A 24,386-nucleotide genomic window follows, 5' to 3' on the forward strand; every position below is an offset into this window, starting at 1 on the left:
AATAATAGTGGTTTGGTATCATTAACTCTACTTAGCACATCTCCGTACTCTTGCACTAAATCCAATATTTTTTTCCTGAGAACACCACTGCTGTGGACAAATACATACCAAGCAGCTACATTGGTTGTTCTGATGTCTCTATAATAAAAAGTAATTGTTCAGAAAATGTATGCAGCTTTGCAAAGAACAGCTTTATTCCTGAAGGCAGTGGTGCTATGGCTGGCCAGCCCTCCAAAAGCAAATGAGGCGCTGTCAGAGGCTAAAGGTGAGAATTTTATCTGGTTTCCCCATTTGCCTGGGACTCCATTGAATAAAGGAAAATGGATGTTGCCAACTTGCAGTGTATTTGTTGTTTTTTCATAAATGATTGTTATCTCATGCTGCTGGACAGGGAAAAGGCACTAATCCTTGCAGTGGCAGGAAAATGCTTGAAAATTTGAACCCTTGGTGTGCAGACCCCCAAAATGAATTATTTTAAGGGTAGCATTTCTTTAAAAATACTTGTGAATTTTGACATCTTGGTTAATGGCTCAGACTACCTGGGATTACCTATACTACTGCTCAAGAGCAGGTGATATGTCAGCATTGGGCCCTTTGTGGTGTGTTGTACACAGCATTGTTCTACAGGAAAATAACCAGTTTGGAGCAAATAGCAAATCTGATACTAAATCTTCTGCGTTAGTAGAACGGTTTTGAGAGCCGATTTTTTTCTTGTGAGAGAAAAGAGGCTATTTAAGAAAAATTCTAAGAGGCTTTTGAAATTTGACAGTATAAATTCTAAGGCTGCGAGGTTCAAGAAGGTAGCAGATGTTGTCTGTGTTTGAAGGCAGTGTGGGACTCATGAGAGCTATTTCTACCCAAGGCAAGAGGTGTTTGGAGTAAGGGACAAAGGGGATGGATTTATCAAGGAGCACATGAGCTTAGAAAACATTAATGTGTTTATGCTGCCTGAGGCAAAAGGGCTTTAAAGAAACATTAGGGAGGAATAAGCCGAAAGGGAGGTGGGCCGGTGTTGGGCCAACTGGCCAGTAGTCTGTTCTTGTTACTACCAACATATTGTGGCCATCACCATTGCACTTCCAAGGGTGTATTTATGCTAGCATTTATGATTTCAGCTGGTGGGATGTCCAGGTAAGTTCTTGGCCCCTGGGTTTTGAAGGCCAGTTTGTACTCTTGAGATGTATTTTGGCTATTTTTGTCAGTGGGCACTATTGTTCCAGATCTAACCTAATCATATTAGTTCTGTAATGATGACATTGTAGTTAGATGATTGTGGTGCAGTGGCCTTATCCTGGGGGAGCTGCAGCTGAAATGTGCTAAGCCACAGGAGGCTTTTTGAACCTTCCCTTTCTCAAACCCGAAGGCTTAGTCCCATGGCTCTGGCACTGTCTTTCATTTTGTTTCCTTCTCCTTGGAAAATGGGAGACTATAAAGGAGAATCTTAAAAGTAGGTGTGAAATTGGTATTCCAAAATTAAAGAACCCATTGATTTTTACCAGTGTTCTCTGCCCATGCTCAGTGGTCTGTGGCTTGGTTGTAAATATGGCTCTTAGATTTTACATTAATGCATACAATATTCTTTAAAATACAGATCTGTTCCCTTAATCATAGCCAGTCATGCTAGAACTATCCTCACAACCTTCTGGCAGCTGCTGTACCATCTCCCCTCAGGGAGGGAGCTTTCGCTGCAATTCCTGCAGACATCGCTTGCAGTAGAGACCTTCTGCCACTTGTAAAAGGCAGCTCTGTCTTGGGAAGGGCTCATCTTCCTTTGGTGCTGTGTCATTTCTCCCCATCTTGTATTGTGAGCCTTTGTTCCACACTCTGTGTGTTGAGTAGGTATTCCTCCCTCTTGTAAGATGCTTCTAGATATTCCCAACCTGAAAGGGCACTTTTTTGAAGGTTTGGGTATATTTTTCTGTCCTACACATTTATTTCTGATGTTTTCTTGGTAATGGTTGTTATGGGTAAATTGTGCAGGAGATACACAGCAGAAGACCTTGCAGCCTCGCTCATATTGCCCACTGGGTCCTACGAGAGGTGCTGGAGGATAGATAGGTTTGTATTTGTGCAGACACAGGCAAGTTATTGCCTCCTAGCCAGCTTCAGGATGTTTTGTATGGATGTAACCACATCCCCCCCTCTCCCTGCAAGGGAAGAACAATTCCCAGATTGTGAAGAACAAAGCTCAGAAACAGAAAGAGCTCCATTTAAGGCCCTTAAATATAGCTGGATGAGGACCAGTGAAGTTTGATCCAAGTTCTAATTGATGATTTCCGTCAAGTACAGTAGGCACTTCTAGAAAGACATGCTTAATGGGAACAGGAGGTTTTGTAAGCTGCAGGGGTAGGGACCCAATCTGGGGTAGAAGGCCCATGTCCCACGTGGGCCATGCTTGTGAGGAAAGGATGGATATGGGGTTCAGGTAGCAGGTGACTTGATGGGGTTGAGACCCTATCTGTTAGTGAAGTGTGATTTCAGGGGGAGAGTTTGTATTTTATGAACCAGCAGAGGTTTAAGGGTCAGGAGCTGTATGGTTAAGCATGCCAAATGTTTTTTATTTGGTCATCCAAATTTGACAAACATTCTAAAATACTGTTGCTTTTTTAGTTTGCTTCAGCATGAACACTTTTTGTATGTGCAAGAAGTATGGAGAGCTTCAATAGCTCTAATAAATAACTGCAGAAAGAAGAAATGCAGGTGTACCAGCAAGGGATAGAATCTGGATCTGCTTGTAGAAGGTGATGGAGGTTGTGCTGTGCTGTGGAAGAGCACTTGCAGTTGCCATCTTGTGTGGTAGGAGGCAGAAGGCAGTTCTAGAGGACCCAGCTGGGTGGAGTTAATCTGGTGCTGTTCAGACACTGTCCTGGGCCTCCCTTGGGTGGCTCTTGGGGCTTACTGTGGAGATGCCCCAATTGTATTCCAAGGGAGCTCTAGCCAGGCTGCTGCACCCTCAGGTGTCTGGATACCTGGGCAGGGTGACCTGGTTGTGCTGTCAGGGGGAAGGGAAGGTGCCTCTGCTGTGGCAGCACAGGCAAGCGGAGGCACAGAAAACAACGCCCCCAGGAAATGCTGCTGTTTGAGCCGCTGTGACACAAAGCTTGTTCTGTTTCAGTTTTCCAGATGGATTTTCCTAAGCAGCTCTAGCTCTGGATCTGTGCGAGCTGGCAGTCCTGGGCTGTGACTTCTCAGCAGGACAGAAGGTTGGGGCTGGGACATTCCCTGGAAACACGGTGGCACTTCATCCAGTACTGTGGGAGCGTGTCCCTGGGAGGGCCAGTGTGCTGGCACACGTGGCTGGATTTCTGCGGGACAGCAAGGGGCTTTGTCCTGTAGTGACTCCTGCAACTATCTACAGAGCTAAGAGCTAATCTCCTTTTTTTTGGGCTTCCTCACTGAAGATGAAAGTCTGGTCTCTGGGCTTTGAACAGTTGTTGTTTTGAGGCAGTTTGGGTGAATAATACTGTAGGACTTCAGAGTTGAGGCACAATTTGGGGAGACCAGCTGAAAGAGGGTGATAACAGATATGAAGCACAGATGAGATGGGATTGCTTTCTCATAACTGGGTCGCATGAAGTCGCAAGCAGGTCCCCATCTCAAGCTGGGAGCAAAGGTGGGTGATGATGTATCGGGCTAGCAGGACTTACTCCTGCAAATGCCTCTGCACAGACATTGCCAGTGGTCTGTCAAAGTAAGAAGAAACTGTTGGCACTGGTGGATCTGATTTCACAGTGATGTTGGCCTTCCATCTTTTGTTGGACAGAAATAGCAAGTTATGGTCTGAACTGCAGCAAGGTTGAGTGGGGCCCAGGAGGAGGTTTTTGGGTGATGGAGGGGGGCTGCTGAGTGAGCCTGCAAGCCCTTTGTGGATCCAGGGATGAGGCTTTGCAGGGGGTTTGTGTGTTGTTGGGCTGTGTGGGTGCAACTGTGCCTCGGGTATCTGTGTGATGCTGCAAGCTTAAAGCAAATCTGCTTGTGGATTTGGGTGGTGGGGAGTAGCTGATTGTCTCCCGGGGTGTTGGCGTGGTGTGGGTGGTCTCCTGCAGTGCAAGATCTACTCACAGTCCTTCAGCTATAGCTGTGTTCGGCTTATATTTACGTGTATACCTTCTGAGGCTAATGTCAGATGTGATGGGATGTTGGATTAGACTAAATCTCCTCGGTTTAGCTGGAATGTTGTCTCGCTGTAGCATTTTTCTCCCTTGCTCTTTCCTCTAAGCCTTCCCCTACAGACAGCTAATTCTCCCCTTCCCCCACATCCTGTCATACCCCAGAGTATGTCACAAGGAATTAACGGCTGAAAAGGCCCGGGAGAGACTGCTCCTCTGGAACAGTCTCTCCTTTCTGTGACCGGGGTGGCCCCTCTCTGTGCCCCTTTTGTGTCCCATCCAATTCCCATCCCCCTGGCCATTCAGTACATGCCAGAGGAGAGACCAGCGGCCCTAAGCCTTTCCCAGCCCTGATGCCGTCCGCTGCAGCCGAAGGGCTTCCCCTGCACAACTGGGGCTCTGGGACAAGCCCGAACGGCTACCGCAGTGCTCTCGGTGCTGCCGGCTCCTCGCTGGCAAGAGGGAGGAGGTTTGTGCTGCTGCAATTGCTGCCGGAGAGCATTCCTTCTCTCCTGTCTCTGTGCATCTCTGACAGCATCGCCTGCTCTCACTCCCAGTCCTCCTTCCCACAATTCACATACAATCTCCTCAGAATAGGGATGATGTCACTTCCTTCCAGAGGGTGCTGGGGGTGTGGAAGGGGGGAGTCACGACCCCTGTCTCGGTGGCTTTCAGCAGCCCTGATGAATAAATGAGGTTGCTGTCTTGGAAGGAGGGAGTTGCTCTGAAGATGATGCGGGGCTCTGTCGGCAGGCAGTCACCACACTGTCCTTCCCTCTGCCGGGTGGGAATTTCAATGGCTGCAAGAAGAGTTTGCTGCTCCTTCCTTCTCTTCTGATGTCTGTCTCTGTGGATATGCACTTTTCCTGAAATACCTTTACGGGAGAGAAGAAAGTACAGCAGCTGGACCACATGCCATGTAAGATTTCTGCTTCCATAGATCTTTCTCTGATCTGAGGGTAAAGAGGGTGAAGGGCTCTGGACTTTTGGCACACAAAGCTTGTGCCTGCATGTGCTTCCCCCTAATTTCAGGGTTAAGAGCTTGGGGCTTCTTGTACTGGGGTTCAGGTTTCAGGGTCCTGGGAATTTTTCACTTTTTGCAGCAATTTTAGGGGCAGTGCAAGGGATTCTTGTTGCAAAACTAGGGTCAGTGGTCTCAATACTGCTTGCACTCTGACCTTCTGCTTTCCTCACAGTTCCCCTGCTAGAGCATATCTTCATATTAAAATGTAGTTCCTGGGATGAAGCCAAAGAGTCCGCACACGGAGAGCTTTAGTGTGGGGTTTTTTTTGTGTGTGGGCTTTACAGTTTCAGGCCTTCTATAATCTCCTTTCTTTCCCAATTGAGGGCAAGGCCCCAGCCCTCATGGTTTAGATTTTCAATAGACAGTCTTTGAAAATTAATTGAGACTCTTTCTGTGGTGCACCGGGAGCCTGGTAAGCATACAGCTAGGAGTGACAGTCCCCCAGTGAGTATTCTCGTGTGTGACAGTGAGTGACAGGCTGCTCTGCTCCATCCCCATCTGTTGCTGTGGATAAGGAATTCACATTAGATGTTTGCTGCTCTTGCCGATACCCTGCCTCTTAAACTGGCAGAAGGTGGTGAAAGCAGGCAGAGCACAACTGCTCGCGTCTGGAGAGGTGGAAGAGTTGTGGAAAGCGTGTTAGTGGGATGCAGCCATAAGCCGAGGGATGCTGGGAACTGAGGTCTAGAGCTTGGCTGGGAGGTGCTGCGGTGGCCAGAGGCAGAGTGGATGAATGTGGAAAGTGTATCCATGTCCCCTGAGCAGGGTTAGAGATGTTCAGGATAGAAGCCCTTCGTTATGGGTGGCGTGTGGCAGGCAGGCGGGTTATTCGTGGCAAGGCTAGAAGGAGTTGCCAGATGGCCAGAGGAGTGAGCAGTTTGAAGGTAGAGCTGCAATGTACCCAGTGCTCTGATTATTATGTGCTAAGGAAGTGTGAATCCAAATGGTGTTGTAATTTCACATTTGCTTTGTTTGTGGAATAGAGCGTTTCCTTCACCCAAGTGAGTAACGGACTGGAAGTGTGTCAGCCTGTTAACTATGGAATCTCCCAGAAAGTGTGAAAGATTTGTGTAGGTTTTCAATACATGGTGACTCAAATGGGTAGGAAGGTCTAGTCCACTGGCCGTGGGTATTGATACGGGGGGGAGACTCCTCTGTTTTGAGATGTTCTGCATAGCAGGTAAGGGATGGGGTAACTGCACCTGACTAGTGAGGAGGTTTAGTAGGACAAGGCCAGCTTTTGTCACTGCAGCAGTCAGTGCTGTGATGGTTTTGTGACTGACCGCAGCCTAACACTTGTGTTACTTTTGAAGCTTCAAACTAGTTTGTGATCATGTTGCTCCTTTTTTTACCCAGAGCACTAAATTCAAGACATCATATACAGTCTTGATTAGTTTTTTTCTTTTGCCTGGTGCATGAGGTACGGCAGATGATATTCCCTCTGAAACGCTGTTGGAAATCCTGATTACATTGTAAGTAACTAATGTGGATAGTTTGCTGTTATGCTCAGAGGCAACAATCAAATTGCCAGATCGGTACAAAGAGCAGTTATTACTTTGAAGATGGGGCTTTGGAGTGGCGTGGTCACTGCAGGTCGTGGATGGAGCACTCTGGCTGCAGTGTGTGAGCATGAATACTGGGAGGTTAGTGGGCTGGAATAGAAATGCTGTGACTTAGAACTGAGATGCATCAGTTGGGAGAACTTGGCACTCTGGAGATGGTGGCTTGGAGTGGAGAGGCACAGGCCAAGGTGCAGTGTCCCCCAGTCTGTGGTAGCTCAGGAGGGTACTGGTAAGGAGTGGGATGGGGTTTAGGGCACGGAAGAGAGGAACAGGACTGATTGCAGGGGGCAGACCACATAGACATGATTTCAGAAACCAAAGTTTGACAAAACCAAACAGGATGACATGGGTCGTGGTTGTAGAAGAAATGCAGGAGGGAGATGGGGTGTGCCGCTCTGATGCAGTGGACTTGGACTGGAGCGGGCTGGAGTGTGTACAGCAGAACTGAAATGGTGTGGGAGAGCTGTGCTGGGAGGAGGTGTCTGGATAGCCCTGTGAAGTCTCGTGACTTATACCACTGCTGTTTCTTTTTTTAAAGGGTTTGTGAAGCTTTAAAAATAGGAGTACAAACAAAATGTGGGGAGGAACAGCCAGCTCCTCAATCTTTGACCTTTTAATTGTTAGTGCCTGTCAGGGCCAGTGTGAACACAAAGGAGATGTGGAGCTGGCAGGGTGCTTCTGTGCAAGTGATGCTCAAGTAAGAGATCTCCTAGGAGCTTGCTCCCTAGCTCTGAGTGCTTGCTGTTGGGAGCCAGTCAATAGCTTCCCCAGATGCTGCCACTAACTGCTAATGGGTATTTTGGCTTCCTGAGCCAAGTGAGGGAGGGAACTGTTGGACAACAAGAGAAGAGGCTGGCAGGAGGTGTGCCTGTGGAAGAACATGCTAATAGGGCCTTTCTGTAGAGTTGAGGCCTGTGTAACCTGTCCAAAACGCACCAAAACAGTGGCTGTTTACCAACATGCAGCCCTAACAGGATTCCAGGTAATCTTGTGAAGTGGAGCTGGTGATTATGTTCAGTGAGTTATGCACCAGCTTCACCTGATACTTCCCACTCTTCAAAGTACATTCCTCTCCTGTCCTGCTAGAGCATGCCATGCCCCCTGGTGCTGGAAGGAAGAAGGTCTGTCATCTTTGGTGTAAAACCTGTAGCCCTCAGGTGCAGCCCTGCTGGCGTGGGGTTCTCCAGAGGGGTTGAAGGGGTTCAGCAGCATCTTTGAGTCTGTTCTTTTCCAGGAGGTGAGCGTCGTCCCTGCTGAACTTCCTCAGACCCGCTAGCCATGCCAGGGATTGTCGTGTTCCGCCGTCGCTGGTCTGTAGGCAGCGATGACCTGGTTTTGCCAGCCGTCTTCCTCTTCCTCCTGCATACCACCTGGTAAGTGAGAAAGGCAGAATGATGGTTTGTATTCTCCCATGAATTCTTTTTGCTATTCCTGTTTCTTGCAGCTGTAATTCTTCCTGCGCTTATACATGCGGCTGGAAGGCTTGTTTGGGGCATTTCTGACAGACACCAACATATTTACAGCTTCTGGTTCTTTGGAGAAGTTCTGTTCTAATTTCTGGTTCCAGTTCCAAAGAGAGCCTGACCAGAACTCCCCACATCCTCCAGTGCTACCCAAGGTTGTCCACTGGAGTTTGGGGCTGTACAGGGGCTCAGGGAAAAACAATTGGAGTGGCAATCCTGTGGGATAATGACTTGCCACAGATCATCAAATTGTTCTGACTGGGGTAGCAGGGCCTCTGGATGGCTTGTGGGGAGGAGATTTCTGGCCCAAATTCATATTAATTGTAAGTAGCTGCGGGGATGCTGAGGATCCTCAGTAGCTTTGTGAGGAGACCAGGTGTGGGATGTTACATGCAGCTTTTTTTGGCTTACTGCTGGTAACAAGCTGGTTTGTGACTGGCAGGTTTGTGATCCTCTCTGTGGTGCTCTTTGGGCTGGTGTACAACCCCAACGAGACCTGCTCGCTTAACCTGGTGGACCACGGCAGAGGCTACCTGGGCATCCTGCTCAGTTGTATGATCGCAGAGGTGGCAATCATCTGGCTCAGCATGCGAGGCAGTATCCTGTACACAGAGCCCCGGGACTCGATGCAGTATGTGCTCTATGTCAGACTGGGTAAGAGGCAGCGGCCTGAGGCCTCCTAATGACTCAGCCTCCACACTGCCATCTGCTAGCGCAGAAGACTTCTCTCCCCACACCCTGACAAACACACAGCTTCTGAAAGACATCCAGATGGCCACTTGTATGTGATATGCATCTGAATACATCACATATACTGCACCCTGTCATTGCTGTAAGACTCTCATGCAATGCCCCAAATATCTTTCTAGCAAACCTTTAACTTGTCATCCTCATTGCGATGCAGGTACATCCCTTTCCTCTAACAAAATATGCTCCCTTTCTGTCTCGCAACACAGATCTGCCAGTGAGATGCATCTACACCTCTCCCCCATCTTTTTTCCCCACGTTTTCCTACAATACAGGCATATGTCAGTGTAAATTGTGGGGGTTCTGACCCCGAGGCATGTGCATGTCCTTGCCTGTCATAAGGACACTTATGTCTACACCCACCTGCTCTAAGACATGTACTTGACCTCTTGGCTCATGTGTGATGCATCTCTCCAGCAACCTGCACTTCAATACTCCACCTTCAGGCAGATGTTGCTGTCCACTCCACCTGATAAATAGGTTTACCTCCTGCTCACTGGTTGCGTCCTCTCTCTTAGAGTGCATATTTGTCTTCCTGAAAACATTTCCTTTCTCACTTACCCACTAAGAACTAGACCAGAAAGGCGATTGTTCCTTGATCTCTTTCAGGGCTTCCCTTTTAGCTTGTCTTCCCTTGTCTGTTCCATTGTCTTCTGGGTACAGCAGCTTCTGGGTACAGCAACTTTTTCTGTGTTGAGTGAAGATTTTAATAGGAAAAACCCTTTGGAGATGCAGAGTCAAGCTCATTTAAAACAAAGTTTCTCATGTTTTTCTGCTGTGTTTTGGCTGGATTGTTTTCATGCAGAATTCGCTAACATACTGGTAACCTTGCTTGAAAGCTCTGTCTGGGAGACATTTCAGCCTTTGGAGTGCTAAGTGCAAATCATTAACATGAATAGCAAACAAATCTCTCTCTCCAGTTTCCCAGACACACTGCAGTCTCCCTAGGGAAGCACATAGAGTCTGACAGTTTGAGAAGCACCATGTTAAAACCAGACTAAATGGGGCAGGGGAAGCAGAGAGAATCCAAAGAGCCATTTTCCTACCCAAGAATTGTCCACTTTTCTTCCTTGTCTGCCTTAAACTATACATGTGTTCAGGATCTGTATTTACACTGTATGTTGGGTCCTCTATATACTTGTTTCATGGGGCTTTTTACTTTTAATGGCTTCATCAGTTCTGATGATAGAAATAGGAGTGTGACCACTGTGTGGGCAAGGTCCATGTGACTGTCCCATTTTAAGCATTTGCTGCTGTTTAGTGCAGATGAATCTGGGGAAAGAGTTCCAATAGGAACCCAGAAAAGTCTCATCTGTGCTACTGTAGCTCCTGTCCTGCAGCAGGTAATCTGAGGGGAGACAAGCCAACGTAGGCAAAGCCTGGCTCGGTTTAAGAACATAGGTTGGGCTGATCAGGGACCAGGATCAGCCTGTTCCTTGCCCTCTGCTGGTGAAAGCTTTGCTGTGTGTCTCTTTGAACTGGTCTTTCCAGGCTTGTGAGAGTCTGTAGTGAGCCACTTACGGAAAGATATGGGGCCAACCTGTAGATAAGGTGGGTGGATGGTGAGGCAGCTAGGCTGGAACGTGGGTTTAGCCTCAGCTTCACCAAAGGCTTGCTGGGCATTACTAAACAAGCTATTTACCTGCTCCATACCTGCTTGGTCACCTGTACTTTAGGGTTGTACTGTGTAGAGAAAGTGTGAGGATGGGCGCTTCAGAGTTTCCCAACTTTTTTTGTTCTGGGGAACCATTGTTAATCCCCAGTTTCTTGTTCATTACCAGGGTAATGTGCAAGACTGAGGAGCCAGTAAATGACTCCTTAAGGACCATGTCCTGGAAATTATTACTGGAAGGACTCCAAAGCACAGAGGTACTGGGAACATTTGCTAAGTGTAGTAAGCAGAATTAATCCTTGATACACGCTACTATTTATTTCATATCTGTTTGAGGTAGTTGAGACCTAGGTACTGTTACATGACGATTCTGGCTACCTAAGGGAGCCTTTCTACTGTCCTGTATGGAAGGAAAGGTGATCTGATTCCCAGCTCTGATACAGCCAAGGGCACTGACAGCTCAGTGTGTGTCTGGTCCTCGTGTTATTTAGGAGTAGTTAGTGTTAAGAACACATTACATTTTTGGTTCATTTCCTCAAATATCACCTTCCAAACCATTGGGGCCCAGTCCTGCAATCACTTATTCTGTGCAACTGTCCTGCTAAAGAGCCTGTCTTGGGGTTTCATCTCCAGAAGATGGGGAGAAGCAGTTGTTAATCCTTAGAGAGACACTGCTACTATCCATTGTGTTCCTTTTGTTTCAGCTATCTTGGTGATTGAGTTTGTGTATGCTATCGTGGGCATCGTTTGGCTAACGCAGTACTACGCTTCCTGCAATGATATCACAGCAAAGAGTGTCACTTTGGGTACGTATTTGGAATGGGGCTTGTGTGCATTCCTGTGTACGCGCAGATGTCCTCTTGCCTTGGAGAGTTTATTCATTCATGCATGTGGGGATTGAGTGTTGGAAGTGGATTGTAGCTCTAAATGTGGTGCTTGTTTTCCTGCGACATTATTGCTCAGAACAGTTGTTCTATTCATTTGTTTGTGCTGTCTGCGCCGAGGCAAGAATTCATGTTCCCGTGGAAGGGTCTGGCTGGGGAGTCTGTAAGACCTGCTTCTCCTTCAGTTCAAAATGGCTTTACTGTTTTCTGGGAACTCCTTTTCAGCCTCAGCCAGTCTCCTGGGGGGAGTGATGCTAATGTCGCAGTCCACCTAGATACTCAGTATTTAACAGCTTTCCACATGGACAGTCTCCTAAAACAGTTGCAAAAATCTAGCTGTGGTTTAGAAACCTTTCCAGAGGATTTCCTTTTGCTGCAGCTGGCTGCAAGAGTATTTAGGTAACTTTCTCTGCCCTGCAGCAATTGAGGTGGGTCTGATGCTTGTGGTGAAAAGCAGGAAGTGATGCTGCCAAGACTTACAGGCAGAGCACCTGACTTCTCTTTTCTTTGCAGGAATGGTGGTGTGCAACTGGGTTGTCATCCTGAGCGTCTGCATCACTGTTCTGTGCGTCTTCGACCCGACAGGCCGGACCTTTGTCAAACTGCGTGCCACGAAGCGCAGACAGCGCAACCTGAGGACATACAACCTGCGGTAAAGCAGTGTTTCTGGAAGGGTGCCCTGCTTTTTATTTTATTTTTTTAGTTCTTGATATTCTCCTTGCCTTGCTTCAGGGAGCAGTCGGCTTCAGGCTTCCCTTTGGTGAGGTGGTTTTGGGAGAATGCAGATCAGGCTGCACATGCTGGGTGTGGGCATCTGTAGCCAAAGGAGGAGAAGCAACGTGATACTTGGCTGGATTGTGCGTTAGTCACTGGATTTGTGGATCCTTACGAGCCCCTTGGGCCAGTGCTGACCACAACAACAGCTTGTTTTCCTGTCCTGTACCAGTGTTTTGCCTGGTAACAGTGAGGAAGTGCTTAATTTTGCTTAGGTTGAAGCAGCATCTTCTTCCAAAGCCCCTTTCTTCCTTTATTTCTGTTTTGAACATAAGACTTTTTGGCCTGAGGTTTCTTGCATTTGGTCTTGGCCAAGAAGCAATTTCTTTTGTGTTGGCAGTCACATCTTTTAATTAAGAATTGATTACATTTTTGAGCTACTCAGATGGGGGTATGAAAGCTTTTTTTCACCAAGCAAGGCATTTTTCAGAAGTTTTTTTCCAGTAGCAGGACAACACAAACAGGCTTTGTTTTCTTAGGCAGTCTTGACATATGTAACTGTCAGCAAGGAATGTGGCTTTGTAGGACTTGAGGGCATTAGGTTTTGAATGCTAAAAAATGAGACTTTCAAAAATACTCTGCAGATTTTGCATTTCTCACGAAGAATGTATATTGAAGAGAGTGTTTTGAATACATGCTTTTCCAGTGTCTTGAAAGGGAATCCTTCAGGTGGTTGTCTTGAGGAAAAAACAGAGTTTTCTGAGGACCACGCAAGCAACTTTTGTTTGAGGGAGCTCAATGCAAGACATTCTTTTTACCCTTTCCAGTCTGTTACTAACACTAACCTTGAATGTTTGGAGTTAGCACCCGGGTAGCCTAATGTATTCGATCACTGTGTGGTCATCAGGACATTCCCAGGGAGCTGGGAGTGAGAGGCTGTGATGCTGCTGTGGATCTAGTACCCCACACTCCATGAAAGCTGGCTGGCTCAGCGTTATTTTTCTGAAGGGAAACTGAGTGCCACAGATTGCAAAGTTTTTTGACATAAAACTTAAATCTAAATCAAAACACCCCCCCAAATTATCTCCCCTGTGAGGAGTTCTGAGATCCCAGACAAGTGAGTGAAGGTATTTGTCCCTTGGGCCATGGCCAGGTTTTTCCCTCCGGGCCTGTAACATTTTCAGAGAGCTCCTGCCTCCTGTTTGCAGATTTCCACTCTAGAAAGGGAGTGTTAACAGATGTTAACTAGCAAAATGCTGTGGGCTATAATGTGAAAGGGAAACATAAAATTTTACTATGTGTTCACTACTGAAGCAATTGTTTTCAAAGAATATGTTATGAAATTCTCTGCCTCTTTCTGGATTGTGATGCTGTAAGATGCTGAGGGCCAACCATTCCTATTGAAATCCCTCAGTCTGCAGTGATATGTGCTTTCTGATGTACAGCAATAGTTTGCCCTCTGTCTTACACTTTACCTGAGCCATATTTACTGTCTTAATTCATGGAAAAAACTTGATTTGCTTGTCACATTAAGGAGACGTGTAACTTTGGTTTCTTTTTGTAGTATTCTGCTATAGCTGTTGGACTTTGTTACACAGTGGTTTTCCTTTACCAGTGGCATCGTGATGTGTGTGGGCTTTTCTTAGCTCTGCAAGAACATAAAATAAAACAACAAAACAAAAGGCTCAGCTAATTGCACGGCGGGCTTTTCTAAGAAACTTGCTTTAGAGCTCATATTAAACATGTGGAAGTTGAGTGTTAGGAAGAAAGAATTTGGGAAAGGTTCGAGTGAAAATATCGTGGAGCACACTTGCTTGTTCAACCCCCGCGGTGAAGTTGTGAAGTTCTTTGCATTGCTGCCCAAGTTCTTTGGCATTTGGTGGAGCAAACTGAGTACTGCCAGCTCTGTCTTAGGACACTTGTGTTCCTGTTCCTCTTTTGGAGTCTTCCTCAGGGGTTATGGATAGTTGTTTTAAAATGTTCAGGCACAAGTTGCTGGATTGCCCTGCAGGATCTGCTCCTTCTGTTTCAGGCAAATACTCCTTTACCAGCATCTTTCAGGTGCAGCCCACTTTCTGGGCTTTTCCTGATGGGATCATTTGCCAGAAAATGAGGTCTTTTTTTGATTAGTCTGACCTGTATTGAGTTCGTCTGTGTTTGCATTTAAAAAAGACCCTGCATGAGAGGAGCCATGGACTGTAGGTAGGTAGCACAGTGCTCTGGCAAAGAATCATGCACTTTGACGCCACAGAGCCTGACTATTGTTTGCAGGTGTGCCAGCCAAAAATAAGAGACTGTCACCCAGCAAAATGTAGTAACTAGGACAAGCTCAGAATGGTGAAACGAACTCAGCTATAGTTAATTTTAAATAGGGTTGTCCAATTAGCTAATTTTGAAGCTGAAATTGAAATGTCATAAACCAAATGTGGGTTGAGCTAAGCCTTCTGCACTCAGCCTTTTTTAACCTTTTCTAAATTGAAAAAGAGCCTTTAGCTTGCTTTCTTTTTTTGATTAAAGTTATGCACCATACTTGAATAAACAGTGCAAATTGTTTCAATTCTGAGACTGTATTGTGTTTAATAAATCTTTTTCCAAATAAGCTATTTACTGGAAAAAAATTGCACAGCTCCTCTCATACAAAACACTCAGGGTCTTTTGTACCATTCCCACCCCCTCGCCCTGAGGTACATTTTTCCTCCAGAGTGGTAGCACATCCCAGCACGTGATGCAGCTGCCAAGTTGCCAGTAGACACTCCTTGCATCCCAGAACCGGGTGCTCCTGAACATCTTGCTTCCAGCAGATAATGAAGCTACTGCTGTTCTGTGATTGTGTCCTGTCTGAATGTAATGTCCATCGTGTAGATAAACACAGAGGCTTGATCCTGGCCAGAACAGCTGGATTATAAATGATCTCCCCTGTACTATAAAATAAGCTGAGTTTTTTATCTGTACATGGTCTCCTTGTCTCTGCTAGATCAGGATAAATATAAGAATATGATTTAACGTGCGTTTTACCAGTGATAGCATAGGCTGTGTGACTTTATACCGAATCCTACTATTTGTTTGCAGCTATGTTCTCCTGTCTGCCCTCATGTGCATATTCTACCCTTTATTTATAGACACCGCCTGGAAGAAGGGCAAGCCAGCAGCTGGACACGCAGACTCAAAGTTTTTCTTTGCTGCACACGGACAAAAGACTCTCAGTCGGTAGGTACCAGATATCCCCTGGCAGAGAGCGAGCGCTGGGTAGGGCTGACGATCCGTGGGACTCAGCAGAGCGTGGCAGTCCAAGGTTCCTGCTGTCAGCCCTGGGCAACATGTGTCTCACTTTCCCATGAGTGTTTGGTGAGATCTGGAGGTGCAAGGAGCCCAGTGAGCCTCGACAGTAGTGCATGCAAGGACTGGAAATACCTTCTAAGAAGCAGTAAGCTGAGCTATCCTCAGAATGACCAGGCTTGAAATTTTGCTGCATGCAGGTGGTTCTTCCTTCCTTTAGCCCAAGTAGCCTGAATGAGCCCTTGTGTTTCTGCAGGAGGGTGCCGGGGTATTCTGTGCAGAAACAGGAGCTGGTGTTTCTCTCTATGTGCAGGTGTGACATTGCTGGGTAGGACAGTTGTCTTGTCAGAATTTCTAGTCTTAACCCTCTGGTTTTGCATGTTGCAGCACTCTCTGAAGGTAAGGTTAGTGGCACTGAAAAGCAACATTATTAAACTCTTCCTGAAGTTGTTCTTTACCTCGCTGTTGCAGCAAACTGGGATAATTTTAAGTGAAGATGTCAGCGGAAGAAATACATATTCGCTATGTTTAGGTTCAACATTTGACGGTGCTTCAGTTTCCCTTTACCAGCCATTTTGCTTAGGCAATTTCTGTCTCATACACTTAAGAAGGAGAGAGACTTCTTTGAAAATGGGAAAATGTAAACCTGTCAGAATCAACAAAAGCATACTTCTGGATTACTAACAGTCAAAAACTGACAACAGAGATTCACGTGAAGATCATTGGTTTGAAGTTTTCACGTGCTACAGTTGGGCTTTTCCCTTGCTGTTATCAGCAGGTAAGGGTGAGGGGCTTGATATTGCTTCCCCAGCCTGTTCTTACTGGAAGCAGTGGGAGCAGTTTCGTGCTGTAGGTGCCATTCAGCAGGACTCTTGAGGACCCGTTGGAGAGCTGAGTACTAAGGTGGAAAATTTTGCTGATGACTTGTATTTCTTTTAAGTCGGTCAGAATTATGAGTATTTATGAACTCTTGAAGGACCAAGCAGAACCAGGGAATTGTTATCAAAGATAGAAGAAAGTCATAAAGGAAGACGAGGTGATGCATGTGCATCTGGAGAAAGAATTTAAATTACTTGCATACGCTGGGCTCTGAATTAGTTACAACCTCTCAGGAAAAGAGCTAAGGAGTTATCAAGGACACTTCAGCAAGGACGTCAGTGTGCAGCAGTGGCCAAAAAATCAGAAAAGTGTTCAGCTTCAGTAGAAGGGCATAGAAAATGACAGGGAAATCACCGAGGGACTGACCACATCAGTGATGTCCTCACTAAATATAGCCTGGTGTTTGGTCTCCTAAAAGTTGCAGCAGAAAAAGGAGCATATTGGAGGGGGCATGAACTTGTATAGGAAAAGAAATGAGACTCTGATTTTTAACCTCAAAAGAAAAAGTAATAAGATGAAGAGCTGTGTGAAAATAAGTCAGGTGAAGGCTACCTGAACATTTGTTCATCACAGATGGCAACCAGTATGAATTAGATTAAAAGGGGTTGTTAAGTGCTGTGTAGTCATCTGTAGGGCGCAGTTTCCAAAGTGTGGAGGGCTGCAGGAATTGTTGTAGCCCTTTAGCAGAAATCCTGCCACGTGTGCCAGCACACTGGCCCTCCCAGGGACACGCTCCCACAGTACTGGATGAAGTGCCACCGTGTTTCCAGGGAATGTCCCAGCCCCAACCTTCTGTCCTGCTGAGAAGTCACAGCCCAGGACTGCCAGCTCACACAGATCCAGAGCTAGAGCTGCTTGGGAGAATCCATCTGGAAAACTGAAACAGAACAAGCTTTGTGTCACAGCGGCTCAAACAGCAGCATTTCCTGGGGGCGTTGTTTTCTGTGCCTCCGCTTGCCTGTGCTGCCACAGCAGAGGCACCTTCCCTTCCCCCTGACAGCACAACCAGGTCACCCTGCCCAGGTATCCAGACACCTGTCCTGAGGGTGCAGCAGCCTGGCAGGAGAGCCCTGACAGGCATCTGAATGGCCTGGTTTCTGAAGAACTCTATTTTATTCAGGAATGTGAAATATTTCACTTTGTCAAGCTTTTTTTAACAAACTTTTCATTCTGCAGTGACTGTTTCTACTTTTTTTTTTTTTAGTTCAGGATAAAAGCAGATACCAGAATCTTCAAATTCCTTGTGCTATTGAATTCCCATTTTACATTCAGCTTGAGCAATTCCCAGGCTCTTTTCTTTGCAGAAACAAGCCCTGACTCTTTGTATCCTGGCATGACAGTGTGCGGAATGAATGTGTATGTAATGGATCAGAAATTAATCCGTTGCTGTCTCTCCCAGTATTCATGGAAAAAATGTTCTAGCAGAGGATCTCTGGGCTGAAAAATAGTTTTGCTGAGGGGACATGGCATCGGGGCAAGAATCCATTCAGATGGTTCTGTAGTCAAGTCTGAAGTGCTAAGTCTCCACGCCCTGCTGGCCCCAGAGCCCGCAGGGTTTGTAGCAGAACACTACATCAATCCTAGAATATAACATCAGCTGCTCCAGCAAAAACTCTTCCTTCAGAATAGATGTGTTGAACTTCCATTATGGCCTTTTACTTTGGTCAGAGTTTTAAGGGGTGTTGCAGTCCCTTTGGGTTAATGGGTGTTCGTCATATTTTACTTCAAGGCTGTTTGCGTTTCTCCTGTGCTTATAGGAACTGTGCTAAGATTTATGGGGTCAGTACTTCAAGGATACTGCGGTTGTAATGTTGGAGAGGTTAATGCCAGTCCATTTGCTCTTCAAAGGCACGGCTGGTATGGAAAGCTGCACAGCTGGCACCTGAAGCCCCGTTCTTAATGGTGATTTAACTTGCTTTTGTAGGCAAGTGAAAAATGACAAAGTAATCTTGCACTCCAGGAGCCTGTCAGATAAAAGAATGTAGGTCACTTCCTGCAAGACTGCTAGGGAGAGAAGGGATTTACTTTCTGGTCAGTGAAGTAGGGAGATTCTGTCTCAAAACCCAGGTTTTCTTCAAGTGCACAGCTCGGGCTTTCTACAAACAGGACTGCAGTTGTGTGACTTTACATGCTGAGTAAAGAATGCGCTGGAAACGTGGGCTAAAAAGTTCAGGATAAGGCGATGACAGACTTGGTAGGAAAGGAGTCAAAATACTTGGTAGGAAAGGAGTCAAAATACTGACTGCTGGTGTACTGCAGCACTTGTTCAGTCCTGTGTTTTGTTGATCCACCCTCTGGGTCAGCCTTGTCTTTAAGCTTGCTGGTCTGAGCGATAGCCAGAGCACCATTGTCTCACAGTCCAGCCCATCCCCAACCTCCCAAACTATTCTCACTGAAGATCTTCAGGTTTTTTTTGTAGTACAGAGCAAAAGGGAAAATAACATTTATCCTCAAAATATCTGTCACTCTGCTTCATAGCCTTTGCATGACCCTCTCAGGTCACTTCTACTTTTGTCCCTCCTGTGGTGTCTTCCCTTTTTAGGTTTGGTCACCTCCTCTTCTGGGAACTCTACATTTAATGACTCAGATCTTTTTCCAGATTTTCCTTTTCAGGCCCTTTTTGCTTGGGTATAGTCCAAGATAAACCTGGAAAAGCCTGGTAATTTGGTCAGCTCCTTCAGTACCAGGAGCTGCCATGTGTAACAGCCGCTTGTTGTCATTAACTCTTGAAGTAGCAAAGAGCAGCTACACAACTGTTCAGTGGCAGGATTCACAAGCTGTCACTTTGATGTGCTTGGGGTGGTGAGGTCTGGGCTACATACGGGCAAAACGATCCCAAGGCAGAGGTACAGGATTGAAGAGGCTGTTAAATAGGACGAAATCTGTGCTTTTTTTTCCCTGAATAGGCTTTGTTCAAATGGAATTGCGTTTTGAGGAGAAAGGATGACTCTGGGGTGACACTGGATTGGGATTTGCTTGGTTCTCATCTTACTTTCTCTGCTATTTACAATGGAGAGATGAAAATGTTTCCTTTCTCTCTCTTTGTGTCTGTTTTGATGCCGAGGGGGTCTGCTTGCCCACACATAAGTACCCAGCATAGTACAAATTCAGTCTCAGCTGAGGCCTCTGAGTGTGACTGTGTAAAATAAATAAGAGATATATTAATATGATTAGACCAGATATGGTGTTCCCTGAAGGAATCGCGTGGATGTTTTGGAGAGAGCGCTACAGAAATGAGGCCACTGCTGCCGCATTGGTTCTCCTTCTGTGTCCTGTTTTGAGGCTCCCCACACCCAAACTCCTCCTCCTAAACTCTTCTCTCCCTGGATTTTGCAGGACGCCTACTCTGAAATCGCCTACCTTTTTGCTGAGTTTTTCCGAGACCTTGACATCGTCCCATCTGACATCATCGCAGGCCTGGTTCTTCTGCGCCAACGGCAGCGGGCAAAGCGCAACGCTGTGCTGGATGAGGTGGGTGGAGGGGGCCTGTGGCTGCACCCAGAGGTGGTGGGCATCTTGTTTGGCCTCTGACTTACCTGCTGCTCTTGTGACTCAGTGTGGGAGAGCTGCATGACTCTGCCCACCTTGTTTCTGCTGTGTGATGGGCTATTGCCAGTCACTGAGCTGTCAAATAAAAATGCGAATGACTTTAGCAGCTTTTTCTGAGACTCAAAGGGCCCAACTGATACTGAATCAAGCTTGTGAAACCTGTCTTCTAGGCAGGTGATAAATACAGTTTTAGCTCTTGACCCCAAAGGGGCAGCTGCCTTGAAGGTGGTGGGTACTTGGAAGTGAATGGAAAGATGACTCCTCTGTAGGGATGTGGAGAAGACTCCAGCATCTGGGTAAAGCTGCAGGAGGAACTTCAGGGAAAAAATTCCTGAATTCCCAAGCCATTACTGGTGTTGAGACTTGGGGATTGTCAACCCAGTAGAAGAGTATTTATTTTTTTTTTTTCCCCGGAGGTGAGGTTTGGACAGCAGTTGTCAGATCAGGCAGAAGCAAGAACAGCAGAATTGGATCCAGTTGAGGAAACTGGTTGGGATACCTGAAAGTATCTTATCCTGGGGTACATAGTGCTTTCTGTTTCTCAGGTGTAGATTTTGGTAGATTTTGGCTTGGTGTCACAGCGAAGAATTTTTATGTGTGTTTGTGACTTACAGGCAAACAATGACATTTTAGCTTTTCTGTCTGGAATGCCAGTGACTAGGAACACAAAGTATCTGGATCTGAAAAATGCGGTAAGTCACCGGACTGCGATCTTGCTAACCACTCTTCCCCATGTAGCCTGTTTTTTTTTTCCTCAATGGATTCTCTTACTCCTTTCTGCCCCTTTCTAGAATAATCAAATTAAAGATTAGTACAACAGAATCTGGTAACAACACTTGCTCTCTGGAGGCTTTTTGCCTTCAGATCACTTGCTAAATCTTTCTCTGTCTCTCTGTGGGAAGTGGTAGTATTTCCACTCTGATGCGGGCAGTCAGTGGGAGGTTTCTCCAAAGCCAGTGGTGTGAGTTGGGCACTGCATCCAGGAAGGGCTGTGCAGAGCTTCATCTAGAAGTATCAGCAGGCAGGGCTCCACTTTTGGAAGGGTAGGGAGCTGCCTGGAGTGAGATAGAGCCTTCCTCCCCAGGGCTGGTCATCGGCAGTTCTCAGGATGGGAAATGGCTGCGGTCTGCGTGATTTAAGCTTGGCTTTTCTCCTGGCATGCTGCTATTGCAGCCCTTCATTGGGCAAACTTCACTCTCCTCGATTAGATGATATTGCTGCAGGAGGGGCAAGACTGACCCCATCGCAGCATCTCTGATCAAGTGATTCTGTGAATAATCTGCTTATGGCTGTGCTGCACTCCGGTGTGTTTAACACTAACACCCTGCTTGTGTTCATCCTGTCTTCCCTTTGAGGAGGAGTGTGTGTGGGGAGGGATGTCAGCAGAGGTTGTAGGAGGCAGCACCGAGGTGTGTGGCCCTGGATGGGCTTTATGGTCTTCCCTGAGCATCTTATGGCCTGTGACTCTGTGGAAGCAGCATATTTAGAGAACTCATCTTCTTGGGATTTAAACTAGTTTCTCTTCTCCTCAGTTAGGGTAGGGTGGGACAAAAACCCACCTTCCTTTGCAGCAGGGTGTTTGATACACAGAGGAGAATTTCTCTAAAGCTAAATTCTAGTTTTGTTAAACAGAGAGCAGGGCCCTTCCACTCAGGAAAAATAGGTGTAGCTGTCCTGAGCTGTTCTTGGAAAGGGGGAAGATCTTGCCCAGCATAACCAGTTTGCTCTCCTGCAGTCACCTGGCAAGTGCTGACAGTGGTGCTGGGAGAGAAGGCTGGCACTCAGGAAGAAGGGTGCATGTGTCTTAACTGATGGAAAAGGGGAAACAGTGGAAAAACTTGCTACCTAAAAGTGAATAAGGCCTTTAGTGAGTCTCCTGTCTCTTTCAGCAAGAGATGCAGCGGTACAAAGAGGTGTGTTACTACATGCTGTTTGCCCTGGCTGCCTATGGCTGGCCCATATACCTGATGAGGAAGCCCACATGTGGACTCTGTCGCCTGGCCAGATCCTGCTCGTGAGTGGCCATCCTGTCTATCACTGCCTTCTCTTCTTCCCTTTTCCCTTCTGTTTTTCCCAGAATTAGGAATAGTCTTTCTTTCATCAGTTTGCTCTCCATCACCCCTCAATTTTTTCTGCTTCCTTTTCTCTTCTGCTTTTTTTCCTCTTTTCCCTTCTCATGTGTTTTTCTTTCTATCTCTCAGAAATTCTGTACCTTCATACTCCAACATCTTTCTCCTCAATCTCTTCCTTAGCTGCTTCTCTACTTATTTGGTTAAATAAACGAGACTGTCCTATGCTCTATTCTCTCTGCACTAAGGATCATGCCAGTCCTGTGCAGTTTGACCAGACAGCAGAGAGAACTCATCTGGCACAAGACTGCTTTCACACTGAGGCAAAATAGCCATCTTGGAGCTCAAAAATCAGATTTATTGGCAAGCCCAGATACGCAGGGAGTTGACATTTGGGTCTTTATTAAAGCATCGACAAGGCTTGGCCAGTTTGTGCTGTGTTCTCTATGACTAACTGGTTTTTTTCTGTTGTGCTGTATAGTGCTCACCTCATGGTAGCAGTGCTGTAGTTCAGGGTTGCATTGTTTTAAGTGTTTGCTTTCAGCTGCCATAATGCTGCCATCAGATTCTCTTTGGGGTTGAGCTTTTTGCACTTAAGCAGACAACTTCTGTACTGAACCCATTAGGAGGAATGTGCTTCCTTTTGAGTGCTTTTATTTGGGAGGTGTCTCATAAGGGAAAGAAGAAAAAAATGTGCACTTCTGGTTTTGTCCTGGGATGATTCTAGACCTGCTTTTCGTTATAAATAGGTCTGGAACAGGGGAAATGCTAGCTGCTTTCTGTGCTGAAGCAGTGTAGGACTGTGCTGTGAAGCATAGTATCCCTTGAGGAGAGTTCCCAGCCCCACCGTCCATTGATCCTTTGGGGACTGATTGCACTGTAGCTCTCTCTGGTGCTCAGAAGGAAAACTGCATCTGATCCCAGTGCCCCTTTTCAATGCCGAAACACGAATTGTGTGCTGTTCTGTGTAAGAGCTCCTACAAAGCGAAGGAAATCACTGCTGTTGAGATGAGGGCAGCGTGGCATGCAGGGTCTCCTTTTCTTATCTCTAGGCATTCTACTCTAAAGCCAGTCTCTTCCACGTTACTCTTTTCCTCAGACCTATTTTTTTCCTTTGCAGATGTTGCTGTCTCTGTCCCTCACGTCCCCGCTATGCACCCAGTGTCACCATTGAAGAGGATAATTGCTGTGGCTGCAATGCCATCGCCATCCGGCGCCACTTCTTGGATGAGAATATGACCTCGGTGGACATTGTTTATACGTCTTGCCATGATGCAGTAAGGAGAATCTGCAACCCCCTTCATATTTGGGCTGTGCTTCTAAGAGATTTACTAATGGGATTTACGTGCTTCCAGAGGTAGTGGTGCAGAGAAGGAAACTTAAACCTTTTCCTGACCCTAGAGCTTCCCATCCTCTCTCTCCATCAAGAAATTCTGCCACTTGGACAGAAATATTTGCTACTGCCAAAAAATCTGATCATTCTGGAGGAGTGCTTACCCATAAGGCATAACCTGTCATGCTGCTCTGCCTCCTTTTCCCTGAGCAGGAGAATAATTAAACAGCAGTGTCTCACCTGATTGTTACAGTAGTGGATCTTTTCCAGGTTTATGAAACACCTTTCTATGTGGCTGTGGACCATGATAAGAAGAAGGTGGTCATTAGCATACGAGGAACTCTGTCTCCAAAAGTAAGTGTGCTGTGCAGTGGCCTCACGTACCATTGGCCAGCCTTCAGGAGAGTCCGAGACCTTCCTGGCTCGCACTTGGTGTTTAACTGACCTGAAACACGATGACTCCTTTTTTTCCAGGATGCCCTGACTGACCTAACTGGGGATGCAGAGCGCCTTCCAGTCGAGGGTCACCATGGAACATGGCTGGGACACAAGGTATGTGAAAGAAAACAGCAACAAACCCCAGACAAAAATCCACCTTTTTTTTTCTGATGTTTTGACTTTTTAATTATAGGCCCCCAAAAAAGTGGTCTTAATTGCTTGAGGTGCTTTTCAGAACGATGTTACATAATTGCAGTGAAACGGCTTCAAGATGTTAAAATGGAATCCTTAGTGTAACAGTTAAAATTGCAATGTCTGTAATTAAAAACCCCCATACAATTAGTAAAAAAACAAACTGAAAAAGGCATCTGTGGAGACATAGAACAAAATTATTGGAGCCATTCAAATTATTTTTTTCTTCCAACTGACCTTTTCAGAATTTGCAATCAAACCCTGAGAATGTGTTTAAAATTCTGTTGCAATGGGATGGGCATTGAACCTCATAAAAGGATACTGGCAAGACTTGCATCTGTGTAATTAGGCTGATGCTATGTGTCTGTGTTAGTGATCAGGACTGGGCTGGCTAAATCAATTTACTCTAGAGCTGACCTGTGCCCCAGTCCAGCAAAGTAGTGACACACATGCTGAGTTTTAAGATTATCAGGAATTTGGCAGCCTCTCAAGATGCGGTGCCAGATTGGGAAAGAAAAATACAAACTGGAGGTTG

General features: G+C 46.3%; 1 protein-coding gene across 7 annotated transcripts in view; it reads left to right on the forward strand.

Annotated features, from left to right (window-relative positions):
* The window catches only part of DAGLA (diacylglycerol lipase alpha), a 69,907-nt gene that overhangs the window by 23,660 nt on the left and 21,861 nt on the right, over positions 1–24,386 (forward strand). For 6 of the 7 annotated variants that reach the window (XR_012634534.1, XM_074918328.1, XM_074918332.1 and 3 more), the window contains 11 exons: positions 7,930–8,068; positions 8,601–8,812; positions 11,222–11,323; positions 11,915–12,053; positions 15,235–15,322; positions 19,607–19,741; positions 20,434–20,511; positions 21,709–21,833; positions 23,009–23,165; positions 23,492–23,575; positions 23,696–23,773. Coding sequence is in view for 6 of the 7 variants with exons in the window: in XM_074918328.1 (XP_074774429.1) it covers positions 7,974–8,068; positions 8,601–8,812; positions 11,222–11,323; positions 11,915–12,053; positions 15,235–15,322; positions 19,607–19,741; positions 20,434–20,511; positions 21,709–21,833; positions 23,009–23,165; positions 23,492–23,575; positions 23,696–23,773 (1,293 nt within the window). In the remaining variant the exon portion in view is untranslated. The remainder of the gene's footprint in view (positions 1–7,929; positions 8,069–8,600; positions 8,813–11,221; positions 11,324–11,914; positions 12,054–15,234; positions 15,323–19,606; positions 19,742–20,433; positions 20,512–21,708; positions 21,834–23,008; positions 23,166–23,491; positions 23,576–23,695; positions 23,774–24,386) is intronic. The other variant, XM_074918334.1, reaches the window with a different exon arrangement.

Source organism: Athene noctua, chromosome 14 (assembly GCF_965140245.1).
Source record: "Athene noctua chromosome 14, bAthNoc1.hap1.1, whole genome shotgun sequence".
In the NCBI taxonomy this organism is placed as follows: domain Eukaryota; kingdom Metazoa; phylum Chordata; class Aves; order Strigiformes; family Strigidae; genus Athene; species Athene noctua.